This window comes from Battus philenor, unplaced genomic scaffold (genome assembly GCF_028537555.1).
Source record: "Battus philenor isolate CCGP_79_NKW_IND1 unplaced genomic scaffold, ilBatPhil1.0.hap1 SCAF_21, whole genome shotgun sequence".
Lineage (NCBI taxonomy): Eukaryota > Metazoa > Arthropoda > Insecta > Lepidoptera > Papilionidae > Battus > Battus philenor.
This window is the reverse complement of record NW_027181684.1, coordinates 11,969,856-11,984,763: the sequence shown is the minus strand read 5'-3', so window position 1 is coordinate 11,984,763 and position 14,908 is coordinate 11,969,856. Positions and strand designations below refer to the sequence as shown.

Below are 14,908 nucleotides of genomic sequence, written 5' to 3'. Positions count from 1 at the left end.
TGTTTTTATAATTGAACGTTTTTTACTAGTGTAGCATTAAATCTATAAATAGTTTTATTTTTGGAGTCTTCCCTATTTATTGGAATTTCGGGTCGGTAAATGTACTACTCTTTTAGAGTTGTTAGTGAAACTAGAAATTCTAAAAGACATATCCCTTCATATGATATTTAGTGATATATCAATAATGCGATTCATCCGCAAAAGAAAAACTCCGGTAGATACCACTGCATCTAGTTATAAAAGTATATATTTCTCGGCGTCCAATTAGAATTTCTATAGCATTTACAATTTATAGTAGCCGTTGTCAAGTAATCAACTATAAACACACTGTAAAATCTAATTCTACCTTCCGATTTATTGAAAATCGGACTCATAGTTGAGGGCATAGAGTTTGAAATGTCTCAGCAGGTTTGTATGGAACTAGGTGTGATTTGATGATCTCGCGGCTGCCACTTAAGTTTTTGACCACAATACATAAATCGGCTCACGGTATCAAAGGCAAAGCTAATTTAGATTTTATCGATAACACTAAATATCGTTGACAATATTCAAATTTCAAAACGCGGCGAATGTTCCAAATGTGTGAACACGATGGTTGTTATTTTGAAATTCTTGTTTGTTGAACTAATTAAATAAACATACAAGATGTTTTTGAATATGCATAAAGATAGGAAAGTCGATTAACATGCGATATAGCTTCAATCTTATAATTAATATGAACGTAACATTGATCAGCGGTTACTTGGTACAAGATTGGATTATGCGGTACGTCCAAATCTGGACTCTATGGCTTCGTCAATCGTCTTTTAAAGACCAAGACACTCAGACACAACAGCTTCTATACAACAAAATATGCACTCGTCGCAGTTCAATAGAAACTATAAAAAAGCATTTCACTCTTTTTCACAAAAATCGCTTACAACAATAATATTTCTACTTCGTACACCAAAAGACTGATTATAATGTGATTATGCTTTCATTGATAAACATGATTAACAAAATTTTTGTTTACTTCCTGATACTCCTATTGGCTTTGATGGTCATCAAATATTTTTACAGGGATGAAATATTTAAATTTACTTGCTGGTTTGATTTCTTTCCCTCGCAATTCTCTTCTTATTGAGGGTCGATATACCATGGAGAGGAAGGTATCTCAGCCTTCATTGGTTTTACAACCTATTCCTGTCGTCATCGTGGAGCGTAGCGTTTAATCTCAAGTGACGATACAGTCCGATATTCTAATAAGACTACCATCTTTAAGATATTTCTTCTTCTTTTCGGCCGATGGACGCCCACTGCAGGGCAAAATCTTCCTCCAAAGGTCGCCACGATGACCAGTTCTGCACTGCCCGCATCCAACGACTTCCCCCAACCTTAACCATCAGACGAGCAATTCTTCGAACACCGTCTGTGATCTTGTTTCTTCTACGAATCTCCTCACTTCTGATACTTCTATCATAGCCCTCTCTATTACTCTGTAACCTTTAACCTTCTTATAGTATATTTTTTATTTACCCTAGGATTTTTTAGTTAACGTCAGCTGTTCCAAGAAAGTAATTAGCTGAATTGATAGAATTGTTCTAGAGTTTTAAACTTAGCAACACATTTAGCGATGCTTTGAGCGCCACACGGTTTTATACTGACTCTTTCGTCACGCCGCGCAGGCTGGTGTCGTGGTACAATGCGAAACTCAATACTATCAATATAGAATTTACTCGATGCAAGGATTACATTAGGAAGAAATTTGACCAAATAGGTTGTAATATTTTGTGAAAAATGTACAAATATATAACAAAATCTTGCATTGATTAAAAATTACTTTGATTTCATTGTTAGATAAATTTTGTACAACAACTATCACTGGTGAGTGTCGAGACGAACGAAAATTTGTGTCAGTCACTGATGACTGACGCGTCCTTAGTAGGAAGCTCGGTGTCAGTCACACTGACGTGGCATTCGACGTGTTAATTAAATGTGTATTTTATTTAATATTCTTTATTGTACACGATAAGATACATAATATACAGATACAATAATATACAGAAAAGTACAATGGGCGGTCTTATCACACTAGGCAATATCTTACAGACAACCATAGTAAGGAAAAGATAATAGTACTTATAAAGGGTAGTTCACGTGTACAAAAAAATACATATTCACAAACAAATGAACATAAATAAACATAAACATACATACATACTTATATAACATATATACTCATAATAAAAAAGGTTTAATACATATTATAAATATAATACAATAATTAATAAAAACATCTAACTGACTTCGATCAGTATTGGTTCGATCGCGCGTGTATATCAAATTATTTAGATATACTTCCTATTGGAGATCAACGGTATAACAATCACTATATGTCACTTTAAAAATCCTCGTTCAGATCACCGTTAAACTGTACCAGTTAAATTATTAACTTCGCGACGATCGTCGTTAAAACGAACGACAGTCACCTCGACCGCGTCTAGTTATCTTACGCATCTATATCTAGTGGGTCACGAATAGACCATTTCTCGCATAGTCTCAGCTAGTTAACTGTTACTGTTTTAATATGGGAAAATTCACTGATGTTTAATCGATTTAATGGGACCAGGCGTTACCTTGCGGAAGTCCATCCTAAGTAAGAAAAAGACCAATATTTTGCCACTTTCGCACATGCAGTGGTAGTCGTGCAACAAAGTGCACCCGCCAGCCCGCTCATCAAATCGCTCAACAAGTGTTTCACCCCTCCTCGGGGCATCTTCAGGTGTTATATTACACCGATTAGTGACAAACACAGAGTCTGGCTCTGTGATTTAGCGGTGGCAGTTGTGTAATTCGCATTGTTTGCCGCATACGCATTTATCAGCGGGCTGGCGGGCGGTGCACTTTGTTGCACGACTACCACTACATGCGCGGAAGTGGCTAAATATTGGTCTTTTTCTTAATAACAAGTTTTCTTGTATTATTATTTTACTTATTTAATCCTTTTTTACCAGCGCCACTGGACGGACCGTGTGCACCAACGACGCATTTAGGTGGCATCTATTTGCTGTCCCTTATATTGCATTAGTGAATTGACTCTAAGAGTACAATCATGTTATTGAAGGCGCCTTTAAAAACAGTTCTTCGAAAGTATAGTATATATTTGGAACATAAAGTTTAAAATATAAAAAGTATCACTGCAATGTTAATCTACTAAGTTTGGTCGAAAAACGTTTTATTTTCAATTTATAATCAGTAGTAATAAATCGAAGTACAAGATGCGTTGATTGCAGTGCAAATGCGAAAAGACGGGAATCTAAATATGAACGTAAAAATTTTGTAATGTGTGTTTATGTGTAGAACTCTGTTTTAAGATTTATCACAGCCAAATAAATTACTAAGAATCTCAACATCATTTTTAATAGATATACCAGTAAAATATTTAAATATGTAACACTTAAATGAGAAAATTTGAACATCAGCCTACCTATTCGGTTCAGTAGCATCACTTCGGCGGAACGTACTGCGGTAATGAAAGGGTTAAACGGGACATACAGTTGATTGTTTTTTTTAATGGTAGTCAGTATTGACACATTGGAATTTTTAGATTCCGCAGTATTGAGGATTTAGACCGCAGATGGCCGTTTAGAGCAGTGATTTCCAAAGTAGTCTATATCGACCCCTAGGGGTCTATAACAACCTGCAAGGGGTCTACGTCAGCGAAAAAAAATTTGGGGGTCCATGAAATGAAAATTGGGGTCCACGATAGTGGATCTCAACACATACACTGAAAGTACCTATTTACTTACATCATACTATCTTGTAATATCAAAACATTTACATTATTTATAAAAGTACCTATGAAGTAAAAAAATTATTATATATGTTTTTAAAATTGTGTAAGTTGTAGGATGTGGGTATTCGCTTTGTGGTTTGTTACGTATATTATACATAACAGATACAAAATTTCATTTAGAGTAGTTTTAATTTAAATTCAATTAATAAATGTATAAATTAACACGTGTTTTTACTTTAAGTTTTTAACACTAAACTTCACTACAGTTAGAAATTTACAGGAAATAAATATCAGGTAAGTAGGGGATCTACCCAACACGGCAAAACATGGCAAGGGGTCTACGACACAAAAAAGTTTGGGGATCTCTGGTTTAGACTATACATTGGTTTTGTCCACGTCAAAAGCTCATCTCTCCCGCTCAAGTCTCTTAGTTTTAAAATGCTCTCGTGTCCGTGCGACATTGCCACACTCACAACCGACTCCGATATCGATCAGGTAAAATGTCTTATGACAAAAGGTTCACACCTTTCTCCGAAAGTCGATCTAGCGTAGATTTTTTTTATTATCTCGTTTATTTCGGACCCGCAAGTCCAAAGTGGCTGTAAGGAAGGGCTAACATTGACTAATGTATGATTTTTTTTGACATTGACAATGAATTAATGACATTGTCAATTTTCTTGCAAGCCAGCTTTAATATAAAACCTCTGCAGTCGTTACAAAACTATAATTTGGATAATCGTTCTTGTGGATTTTAGTCATACCAACTTCTTGAACCTTTTCTAAATATTTTGTTAATGACAACTCGCTCGCTCACGTTTCCTGCCTTCGTGACAATATAAAAATTATGCCTAGTGCATATCTCTAATTATAATGAACGACTTATTCAATAAGGTTTGGCAAAGACAGTAGTGATGTATGTATATGTACACCCTAAACTGCTTTATTTCTTCTCTTATCTCCATTCAAAGGTTGTCTGGTAAAGATCGCCTCGAGTGATGAGACCGCCTCTTGTACCATATGAATTGTTTCTTTTTTTATTGTCTGTGGTGTATAAAAGTGTATATTAATAAATAAAAACAATACAGTATATGCGGTTCGTATAAATCACCGTAAAATATATGACAATGTAAAACCGTTCCAATTAGATACGGTGTCTATTTCTATCTCCATTCGCAGTAACCACCGGTATCTATTGTCCGAAATGCAGAGGCCGACAAAGCGAAGTTACGGCGTTCCGTGTTTAGATGGCGCGAGAGATTGATGGATACAGGTCGCGGCGCCTTGCGACTGCGTTTGCCGTGTCCACCATAACAGTTCTGACACGAGACCCCGCGGGCCCTACCATCGCTTCGAAATACGAACTCGAAGTAAACTCGAATCATTCGAAACTAATAATTATTTCGGTATTATCATTATTATATCATGGCCGATCTTGCGATGCACGCTTCCAGCGACATTTAGCAATCGAAATAAATAATTCATTTATTCATATATATCAGTTTTCTTTGAAATAAAATCACTATAATCTCTGTTTTTTTTACAATTTTTTACGCATTTAAAGCAATAAAACAATGAGGAAATTACAATAATAAAATAAACAACATCACAATAAATACTATGTTTCTTGCAAAGATTGCAAAAATTGCAAAATTAATCTATTTTTTTAATCAACCATTGTTTAAAAAATTTGGCTTAGATTTACGCAAATATTACTGATTAAATTTCTGAAATTATCTAATCACAGTCTAGTTAGTTTTAAACATCGGAAACATAAGAGTGAACTAACCTGATAGAGTGTAGGATATTTCTACCGAAAGTAATTTGATCTATAAATAATTTCGATAGTCGAAATTGTCATAATTAATGAGTTTCGTTTGAGGACCGTTAGTAGCGGCAAATTTCGACGTAACCCAAACCGACTGTTATGTCTGCGGGCCCGTTTAACCGCGATCTATTTGTTTGTCGCTTACTATATCGTTAACGGGCCGCACGATATTGAACCTTAGTCGTGTGTAATACGGGACTGTGTGTAAATTGGCATGACATGCGCCGGCGCATGGAATGGCGTAATTGGGACATTTAATTGTGGATTATTTAATCTACAATATTTACGAGGCAGAAACTGCGCCGGAAACGCCCGTTTCTTTTAACCCTCTTGGCATTGATATCCGGTGCCCGACATCTTAAAATATAATCTGTAAAACATATTTGATCATAATTTTTAATATATTCATTACACTGGAAAATTCCGAGCAGAACAAACTGACAATGCGCAGATTATATATAACAATCATTATATAAATATATTTAAATGAATATAAAACCTTTGAAATGCCTATTTTGATGTCAATAAATATAAAAAATCAATGGTTTCAGAAATAACAAATTACGTAATGATAATACAGTTACAAGAAGCATTTTTAAATTCGAATCACTATATATAAAAAATAATTATTTACTATCTGTCTCTGCACACATTGTACTGCCAGTAATTATTGTCGCATTAAAATAAAAAAGAAAATTAAAATTATTAAAAGCATTATAAAAAGATTAGAAATAGGTGTAAAAGATTTTTAATTTATTGCATATAAATCGACTGATTAAAATAAAGACATTTACACATTTGAAGCTTATATCTATAATCAATCAACCTGTATGTCAAATTTAATTAAACTAATCTATCTAGGCGTTTGTAGAATGTGCCAGACCTATTGAACAACTAGTCAATGTTCACCAGTTGACTGGCATATGTTGTATAATTTTGCAATAAATATGATAGATATATTTAAACCATGATTATTTTTAATTTTGTTGCTATTAGTGAACCGGAATGTAATATCGCTTTTTTAAGTTAAATTTACACGACATTTTTAACAAGTTTTTATTTTTAATCAATATATTCACCTCCATTATCAATAACCTTTTGCCATCTAGTATACAAATCAATGCCGGAGCGGTAACAAATCAATCGGTTTTTCTGTAAAATATATCGACAGTAACGACATTACTTTCTGATCCGTCTAATATATTCCAGACATTAGCGTCCGTGTCTTTGTTTTTACAATTACGTGTAATATTTACGAATTTTTTTTCTCACATTTTTGCATGGTTCAATGTTTTCCTAACTTAAGTCTTAAATTATTTAAAACTAAGTCTAAGTGCTTAAATTTTAAAAATCATTGATGTCTTGTTTGTTTTTACACGCCCTAACAATGTCCTTTTTTATTTATTCCTCATCCCTACTTGACATTGCCATCCTCAGGTGTTAACCAAGATTGGTTTTATATTATTTGATTCTAAATATTGTAGCCGAATTACGTGTTGATCAAGTACATTAAAGTTCAATGTAATTATAATTCGTCGTAATTTCAGCCCATATATGTCCAATGCATGGCTTAGGTCTGTGGGTATACCATAATCGCCGTATTATGGTACGCAGAAGATGCTGATGCCCATTCTCTGGATCCATAAAACGAAGAAGTGAATTTTATATTGTATCCCGGGAATCTAACGCAAGTCTTACTAACAATATAAACTATTTTTTTAAAAACGTACTTCCTAGATATGTTATCATCACCATGAATATTATTTAATGTAAATCATCACTACTAAGTAGCAGAGTAAGCAATATTAGGTTTATTTAACTAAAGGTTAATTTTATGCAAGACAATAAGTTCTAAGTCTTCACGAACAAATAGTAAACAATAATTAACTTTAACATGTAATAGTTCGTACTTTAAAAACTCTTTTGCTTGCTATTATTACGTTATATATTATTTCTGAAATCATTGATATTTAGATTAATTTACCATATATTTCTTGACAGTAAATATATGCGTGATACATTCATCCCATTTATATGTTGCGGACACAAGCTCTTAAAATTAAAAAAATATCAATTTCCGCAATAACTATAATATTAAACAATAATTTTTTAACTCTATTTAAATAAAATTTTAAATAAAATTGCAGAGCACATATGTGTAATAAATTTGAAGAATTAATATATTATCTACCTTCTAAATATATACTAAAAGATAATCGATTATTAGAATACGATATAATCCGACACGAATTGCAGATTTGAAGTTTTATCGCGAAGTCGGAATAAACCTATGATTGTTAACATTAGAACAAGACGTAAATTATTAAATGGAGGTAAGCTTAAATATTTGGGTCCACTTATCAAATCTTTGCCGGCACGTTCGACGCTTGACATATAGCATTGTGATAACTCCTTAGGTCAGTTTCACATTATCGAATGATAATCATGACTTCCATCTTAAGACATAATACTGTGATCAAAATTATTTATTTATTCAAAATAATCCTCGTCCGATAAAACGGACTTTATAACGCTTTATCGAGTCCTCAAAAGTTGATATAGCCTTCAAGATCTTCTTCGATTCGGTTTTTATCTCCTCAATATCAAAACGAAGTCCCCGCACTGGCCTTTTGAGTTTTCTAAATATCAGGCAAATACGGTGGTCGCGGAACGACAGCAGTAGAGAATTGAATGCTTTTTTTAAGAATTTACGTTATTTTGGCACCGAATTTGAAGCGTTTAAAACACCAAACAACTTTAAAGGCTGACCCAAATGATATCTCAACTTTTGACAAACAGGCGCTTGGCAAATGTTAAAGACAGTAATACCAACCTAGAAAAAAATACAGACAATTTCAGCTTACTTTTGATTACATCGGCAGTCCTTTAAGTAATTTATCGTCGATTTTACGTACAGAAATAAATTTATTTATTTTTATAAATTATTTAACTACCTCTATATGCAATTAGTGAGTACATACAATTTTTTTTGTCTTCAATATATGAAGTAAAACTCAAACAGAAAAATATAATCCATTAAAAAAATCAAAAAAGGGGAGATCCACTGAAGAACCCTCGTAACTCGAAGACTTGCTCTTTCAAAGTTGTAATAGGCGGGACATATCGCTTGAAACGACGTCCGTAAGTGCCAAAAATGGTAACCAGGTTCTGGTATGTGGACCAACGACACAGCCATGGTTGCGTCTAATTGTGGGCACTGCAAGATCGGTCTTCGAGGCGATCTTTGTGGGAGACCAATACCTTGCAATGAACCTCCATCGACTGACACAATGATGAAAAAAAATTAAAAATTTAATTGAGTTCCGCGTATTCTTATGTACAGATCGATAGAAGATAAATACTGGTAATATATATGTAAAGTTGTGCGCGTATGCTGGATCAGAGATGGACCAAAAAGTTACAGCGTGGAAACGCCCACTGGGGATAAAGAGAAAGACGAAACAAAGAAAAAAAGAAAGAAGACTCTGTGGAAGATGGAAAGTCGACGTAATTAAAGTCGCCGGTGCAGATTCCAAAATGCCAAATCTAGAGAAGATTGAGCATCTTTGGAGGAAGCCTTCACCTGCAGAGGGATTCTAGCAGAAGATTAAAAATCATACCATAGATTGTAGTCACTTTTTAATATTATAATTTTTTAATCTTTTCATATTTTATTTTTAAAGTTTCTAATATTTTTTGTACTATGTAATGTTTACCTTCTGTCTTAAAATAAAACGCATTTATATTTTATTTTATTTACATACGTATGTAAAACAATTTGCCAGCAGAGAAAATGTTAGATACCATTTAATTTAAAATTAATAGAAATAATTCACGCAAAACACCGCGAAATCGCTAGTGTGTAACAGGCTTAAAATATTAATAGCAATTATAATTCTCATGCTGATTATTTGTTTGTTGGTCGCCATAAATGGAATTCGCAAGTCATAAAGGCGTGTCTACATAAAGGTTTTAACAGCGGTATGCAAATTAAACATACATAAATGCATTTAAATATTTCGCTCCCGAATGGATAATAAATTGAAAATTAACGCAGATCTCGTTGATCCAATGCGGCGTAGGCACAAATCCAGATGTGATAACTTGTGATATTGTTAAAGACAGTGTTTACAGATAATTCAAAACTGTTAGAATTATTTTCAAACTAATTTTAACAACAATAAATGTTACGAGAGACAAAACATGCCGGAAGAAAATATTAGCGGATTTCTACCGGAAAATATCCACGGTCATATTTTTGATGCTTGTTATTGAGACTACGGAAACGCTTTGAGACAGGGCTGAGCAACACGCGGCCCGTAGTCCGACCGCTGAGGATTATTCATTTTAAGAATTAAATTATTTTTATCAACATTCTCTGATATAATATTATAATAAAACAGTAATACAAAGTAAACCCAACTAATTTGTTTGTGACTACTCACACAGCGACTTATTTAAATATTCAACACGAACGCAACCTGTCTGCGCGATATTTTTTCGTATTTATTATAAAATATAATATATATTATAAATAAAAGATTGGAAGATTATTAATAAGTGTTCATGTGCGGCCCGCCAAACGATTTTAAAATTTAAATTAGCCATTTGATTAAAAAAGGTTGATCACCTCTGCTTCAAGATATTACAATTGTACCACTAGTACCATCAGAACTAGATACGAAGAACTCTAAAGATCTATGTTATAATGAATGGAGAAGAAAATTTTCACGTATCTTCCCTCCTATCCAGAGAAGTATGTATCTTCTTCATCACAGATTCCTGATCACTACAATAGACATCCTTGTTGATGTCTACTGGTGTTTATAAAATATGTCAAACATTTCCTTAGGCGCAATCAAATTAGATTTTAATAATATAATGTATATACTCTATCAACAGAATACTCGATTAATTCGGCCACGTTGCACAGAGATCAGATAACCTGGTGAAGCCAACTGTACGCAATGTGGAGTGCAAAATGGCCATAAGACTTGACTTGAAGATAGACTAAATTTCAAAAGCTGCATGCTTTTGAAATTTAGTCATAATTTAGTAGTAGAATAAATTTAGTCACATCACCATGCACGGCATAAAACTTTTAGGAGCTGTTAAACATATTTTTATTTTTATTGCAATTTCTCATTTTAACAATAAGTATAATTGTGTTTATTATGCACAGTTGTATTTTTCCTAAATGATAAAATACGTAAACTTAAAGTGAACATGTTTTTTTTATTTTATACAAACCTCAAACCGCCACTTATAGAAAAATTGGTGTATTTTATATAAAGAATGAAAATAATTATCAAAAGAAGCAAATGATACTTGTTTTAACAGCTCCTAATAGATACCGGACTGTTTGTATTTCGTGCGACAGAGATAACGCTCTACGAAGCCGAAATTAGCAGATTGTCTCTTTCCAAAGGTCGATGTGCAATATTTATCGCCGAGTACTGTATGTACTTTATATTAAGTAAGAAAGTAAGATCCTTCTAGATCCCACAGTAACCTCGATGACTTTGTTTTTCGCTTATAAATACGTATATTAATATTTTATTTTAATAATAGGTGCAATAAATGTTATATTTAAATATCGTCGTTTTTATGAAATATTATTAAAAATATAATTACCCGCTCCGCTCATGAATGAAACCGTTGCCGAGTCCTAAAACAACAAATTCAAATTTCGTAATAAATCACGCTAATCTCATCTACACGGTAACTCCGCTAAATCTTATCTAATCTAATTGATTGTTTCGCGTTAGCTCATTTGCATTGGAACTATTTCGCAATCTATCTGCGCCAGATAAAATTGTTAGAATTCAAAACTGTCGGCATCAATCTTCATTCTGAGGGAAGGTCTGCTATACCTGCTATCGCAGTTATTCAGGAGGTCGTCAATGTACTTTAGAGCCATGTATTTACACTATTAGAACATCACACGCCAGTGCGAATTGGAAGTTCTAACAAAAAACTAAAAAAAATATTTGTAACGTAATTCCTGAGTAACGTGTTCTACAGGATGTACTCTGTTAGTCGAAGGAGGGAGACTTATCATTAAATTTAGGTTAATGATATTATAGATGCAAATATTACGCAAATCAGACTATTTTTACATATACAGGTTGATTGGTTATAAAAGTTTTGAAGAGGTGAATGTATAGCTTATGTAGTGTCTGTTCTAAAATGAAGGTATTTCAGAAATAACTAACAACGAGATTATGATACGAGTCAAAATTCGGATTACTGCAAATTAAACTCAAATTTTGTTTATATTCTGTTCTCAGGGGAAGAAAGTAAACAAAGATTAATTTTAATTTCTGTATTGCAACAATTTTATTTGCCTTTCGCATTGCAATAGAAAAAATCAATTAATGTAACATTTTTCAAAATAATAATTTTATACAGGTTGATTTGAAATAGTCGTAAATGCTTTATAGTTATTTACTATCAAATGAATCATACATTCTATAACCAACCTTTATATTACTGAGATGAAACATTGCCCCGCTTACCTTTTTCTTCACTGTTTTAAAGGGTGCTGTTAAATGTACTTTGATCTGTGATAAAACCTGTGACTTTATTTAATTACTAGAAAAGCATTCATCTCGTATAACTGATAAAAAGATATTCATTGGGTTTTGTGGTGTTCCAGGTGCTGTGTGGGGCAGTGGCGGGCGCGGGCGAGTTCATGGGCGACGTGGTGGGGAACGCGAGCCGCGTGCGTCGCGCGCCGCAACCGCACCACTCACATCGCGTTATGTAAGCCACCACCACCAAAATAATTGTAATTATCAAGGTCACCCAGAGAGTACTCTTTGGGTGACACACTTTGGGCAGCTTTCCCAGAAGATAATCAAGAATGAGGACACCCGCTAAAGAATTACGGTCACCAATGTAACCCGAATTGCTCGTCGAAAGTCGCGAGGGTAGAACTCCCACAAAGTGACAGTCATTGGATGCGACGCAAGACTAGTCATTGAGGAGACTTAGGAGACAGCTGCGCCGTGGAGTGCGCATCTATAGGCCGTTATAATGATGCCTCTACCAACTTACTCTACAAGTTTTATGCCCACCAATATGGTAATCATCGTCATTATTTCAGCCGTAGCACGCTTCGCTGTATGTGTATGTATGTATATATATAATTACCCATAGGAATGGCATATGTCAATATATAGAGATTTCCAGTACAATCGGTTAGAAGCGGCATGTGTCCTGCGAATTCCCATGATCTTGACAAGGTCGTCTGTCTTTGTTGTGGATTACCTACGCTGCTATTGATAATAATTGTTTTCATTTAACCATAACTTAGATATCTAGTAACATTAACATAAAGAGTAATTTTTTGAAAGTTGATATTACGTCCCTCAGGACAGAAGAGGAGATGGACGCCGGCGCGGCGTGGAAGCGCTCGCACTGGCGAGAGATGCAGTCGATCCTGCGACGCGAGGGCGCGCAGAAAGACGAGGTGGAGTGCTGCCCCTCCGTCGTGCAGATGGTGGAGACGAAGGGCGGCAAGACGCCCACCGGGCTGTACGTGGAACTGTACAAGGACGGTGAGAACACGCAGCGGCTGTACGAGCTGTCGTGCGCCCCGGGGGTCAAGGACATGCCGTGCCGGTTCGTGGACTCGCGCCTGTACAACCACTCCAAGTGCGTGCAGAAGTATTCGTACTCCTACGCGCTGGTGCGTTACGCCACCGAGGTACCGCACCGGCACCGCACCGAGGGTCACTTCTTCGTGCCGGGCGGCTGGTCAATGGACTACGTGATCGTCCGGGCCGGCTGCGAGTGCCAGATCAAGCCGCCAAGCCGCAAGGCCGCGCACCGGAAGCGCCTCGAGCGCCACCGCCAGAGGAAGAAGAACAGGCGGCTGGACGAGGACGATGACACTTGACCGTGCCAGTGAATCGCGCTTGTGGACAATTCAACAAGTTGTACGGACCTAGTTTTAGTTGTGTTGTTGTGTCGTGTCGTTCCGGGATTGTTGTCGCGGCTACATTTTTGAAAATCAATTTCAACCTCATCTCTACAACTTTATTCTTATAGACATTCATCACAAGATCGGATAGTATTACTTGTGTAGGTCATGATACCAGAAAAACAATTTCATTTAAACACAAATCAGATTGTTCTCCCATATAGCAACATCCTTCTACTTAAAATACATAGTCACATATACCACCAAGTCACTAAGGGTTCAAATGCACCCTAACTCCTAGTAATTTTCTCTCCGATTTAATCTGCTTTATACTCAGAATTTGCTGTACTCATCTCCCAAATAGATCGGTAAACATGTTTCTATAGATTTATAGAATTCTTACCGGTGTATAAAAGTGTAAGAATTTAAATTCGCGCATGACCTAGACCTAGTCCGATGCTGCGACGACACGGCACAACAAATAATATCCCACGTTACCGACGCCGAGTCAGGAGTGCCGCTATCGGTTGATGTATTTCGATGTATTTATTTTCGTAGCTCGCGTCTATTCTATTACGCTTCTTAGCCCGTAACTCCGGTCGTGCCTTATCGCCTTCACGAATACATGCCAACATTATAAAATCGCATTCGCTCGATTCAAGAGCGCACCCAGCGCCAACGTTTTACGATTCACCTTCCGTAATCCTACGCTAGCAATAGTTACGATTTATAGTCTGCACTTGAAAAATTAAAAGACTATTTTAAAAACCGGTAAATATCGGAACGCAAATTAATATTTATTATTGTGTCTGTACCTACTTACCTGTCAACTTTGTTAACTAGCAAAATTCCTACAGGCATTAATATCAGTGCATATTAAAAAAATTGCATTAATAAATCGAATGTCCCTAAATACACTATCAAATCTGAAAAAGTCAGCTATACAATAGACAATGTATAGTGTTTGTATAAATTTGTTATCCAGATAATTTTACCTATATATTTACGTAAAATCAACTAAATTTAATTAAATTTGCTTCCCTTTTAATATTTCTACGAAAATTTAATTTATAACAAATCTTTAATTGTTTTCATATTCAAATATTGGTTATATTAGCAAAACATTGCAAAAAAACAACTTCATAAAGTCATAACAAAATTGGTGTTTTTCAGATTCGATAATGTACTTACGGATGATCGAAATATGACGCAATAGTGACGGAAATTAGCGCCAAATTGAATCGTTAAACGTCAACTTGACAGGTTAAATATGGAATCGATAAATTCGATTTATAGATATAAACATATAATGTTACTGGTTATAAATCTAGTATTTATAGATTTAATATCGTCGTTTTCAAAATAATATTAGCTATGTGCG

At 34.9% G+C, this 14,908-nt stretch overlaps 1 protein-coding gene across 2 annotated transcripts in view; it reads left to right on the top strand.

Annotated features, from left to right (window-relative positions):
- LOC137923324 (uncharacterized) overlaps positions 1-14,579 on the top strand; it is a 54,516-nt gene extending 39,937 nt beyond the window's left edge. For both annotated transcript variants that reach the window (XM_068766544.1, XM_068766543.1), the window contains exons 2-3: positions 12,259-12,365; positions 12,978-14,579. In XM_068766544.1, coding sequence (XP_068622645.1) covers positions 12,259-12,365; positions 12,978-13,503 — 633 coding nt within the window. In that variant the 3' untranslated portion in view covers positions 13,504-14,579. The remainder of the gene's footprint in view (positions 1-12,258; positions 12,366-12,977) is intronic.
- The last annotated feature ends 329 nt before the right edge of the window (positions 14,580-14,908 follow it).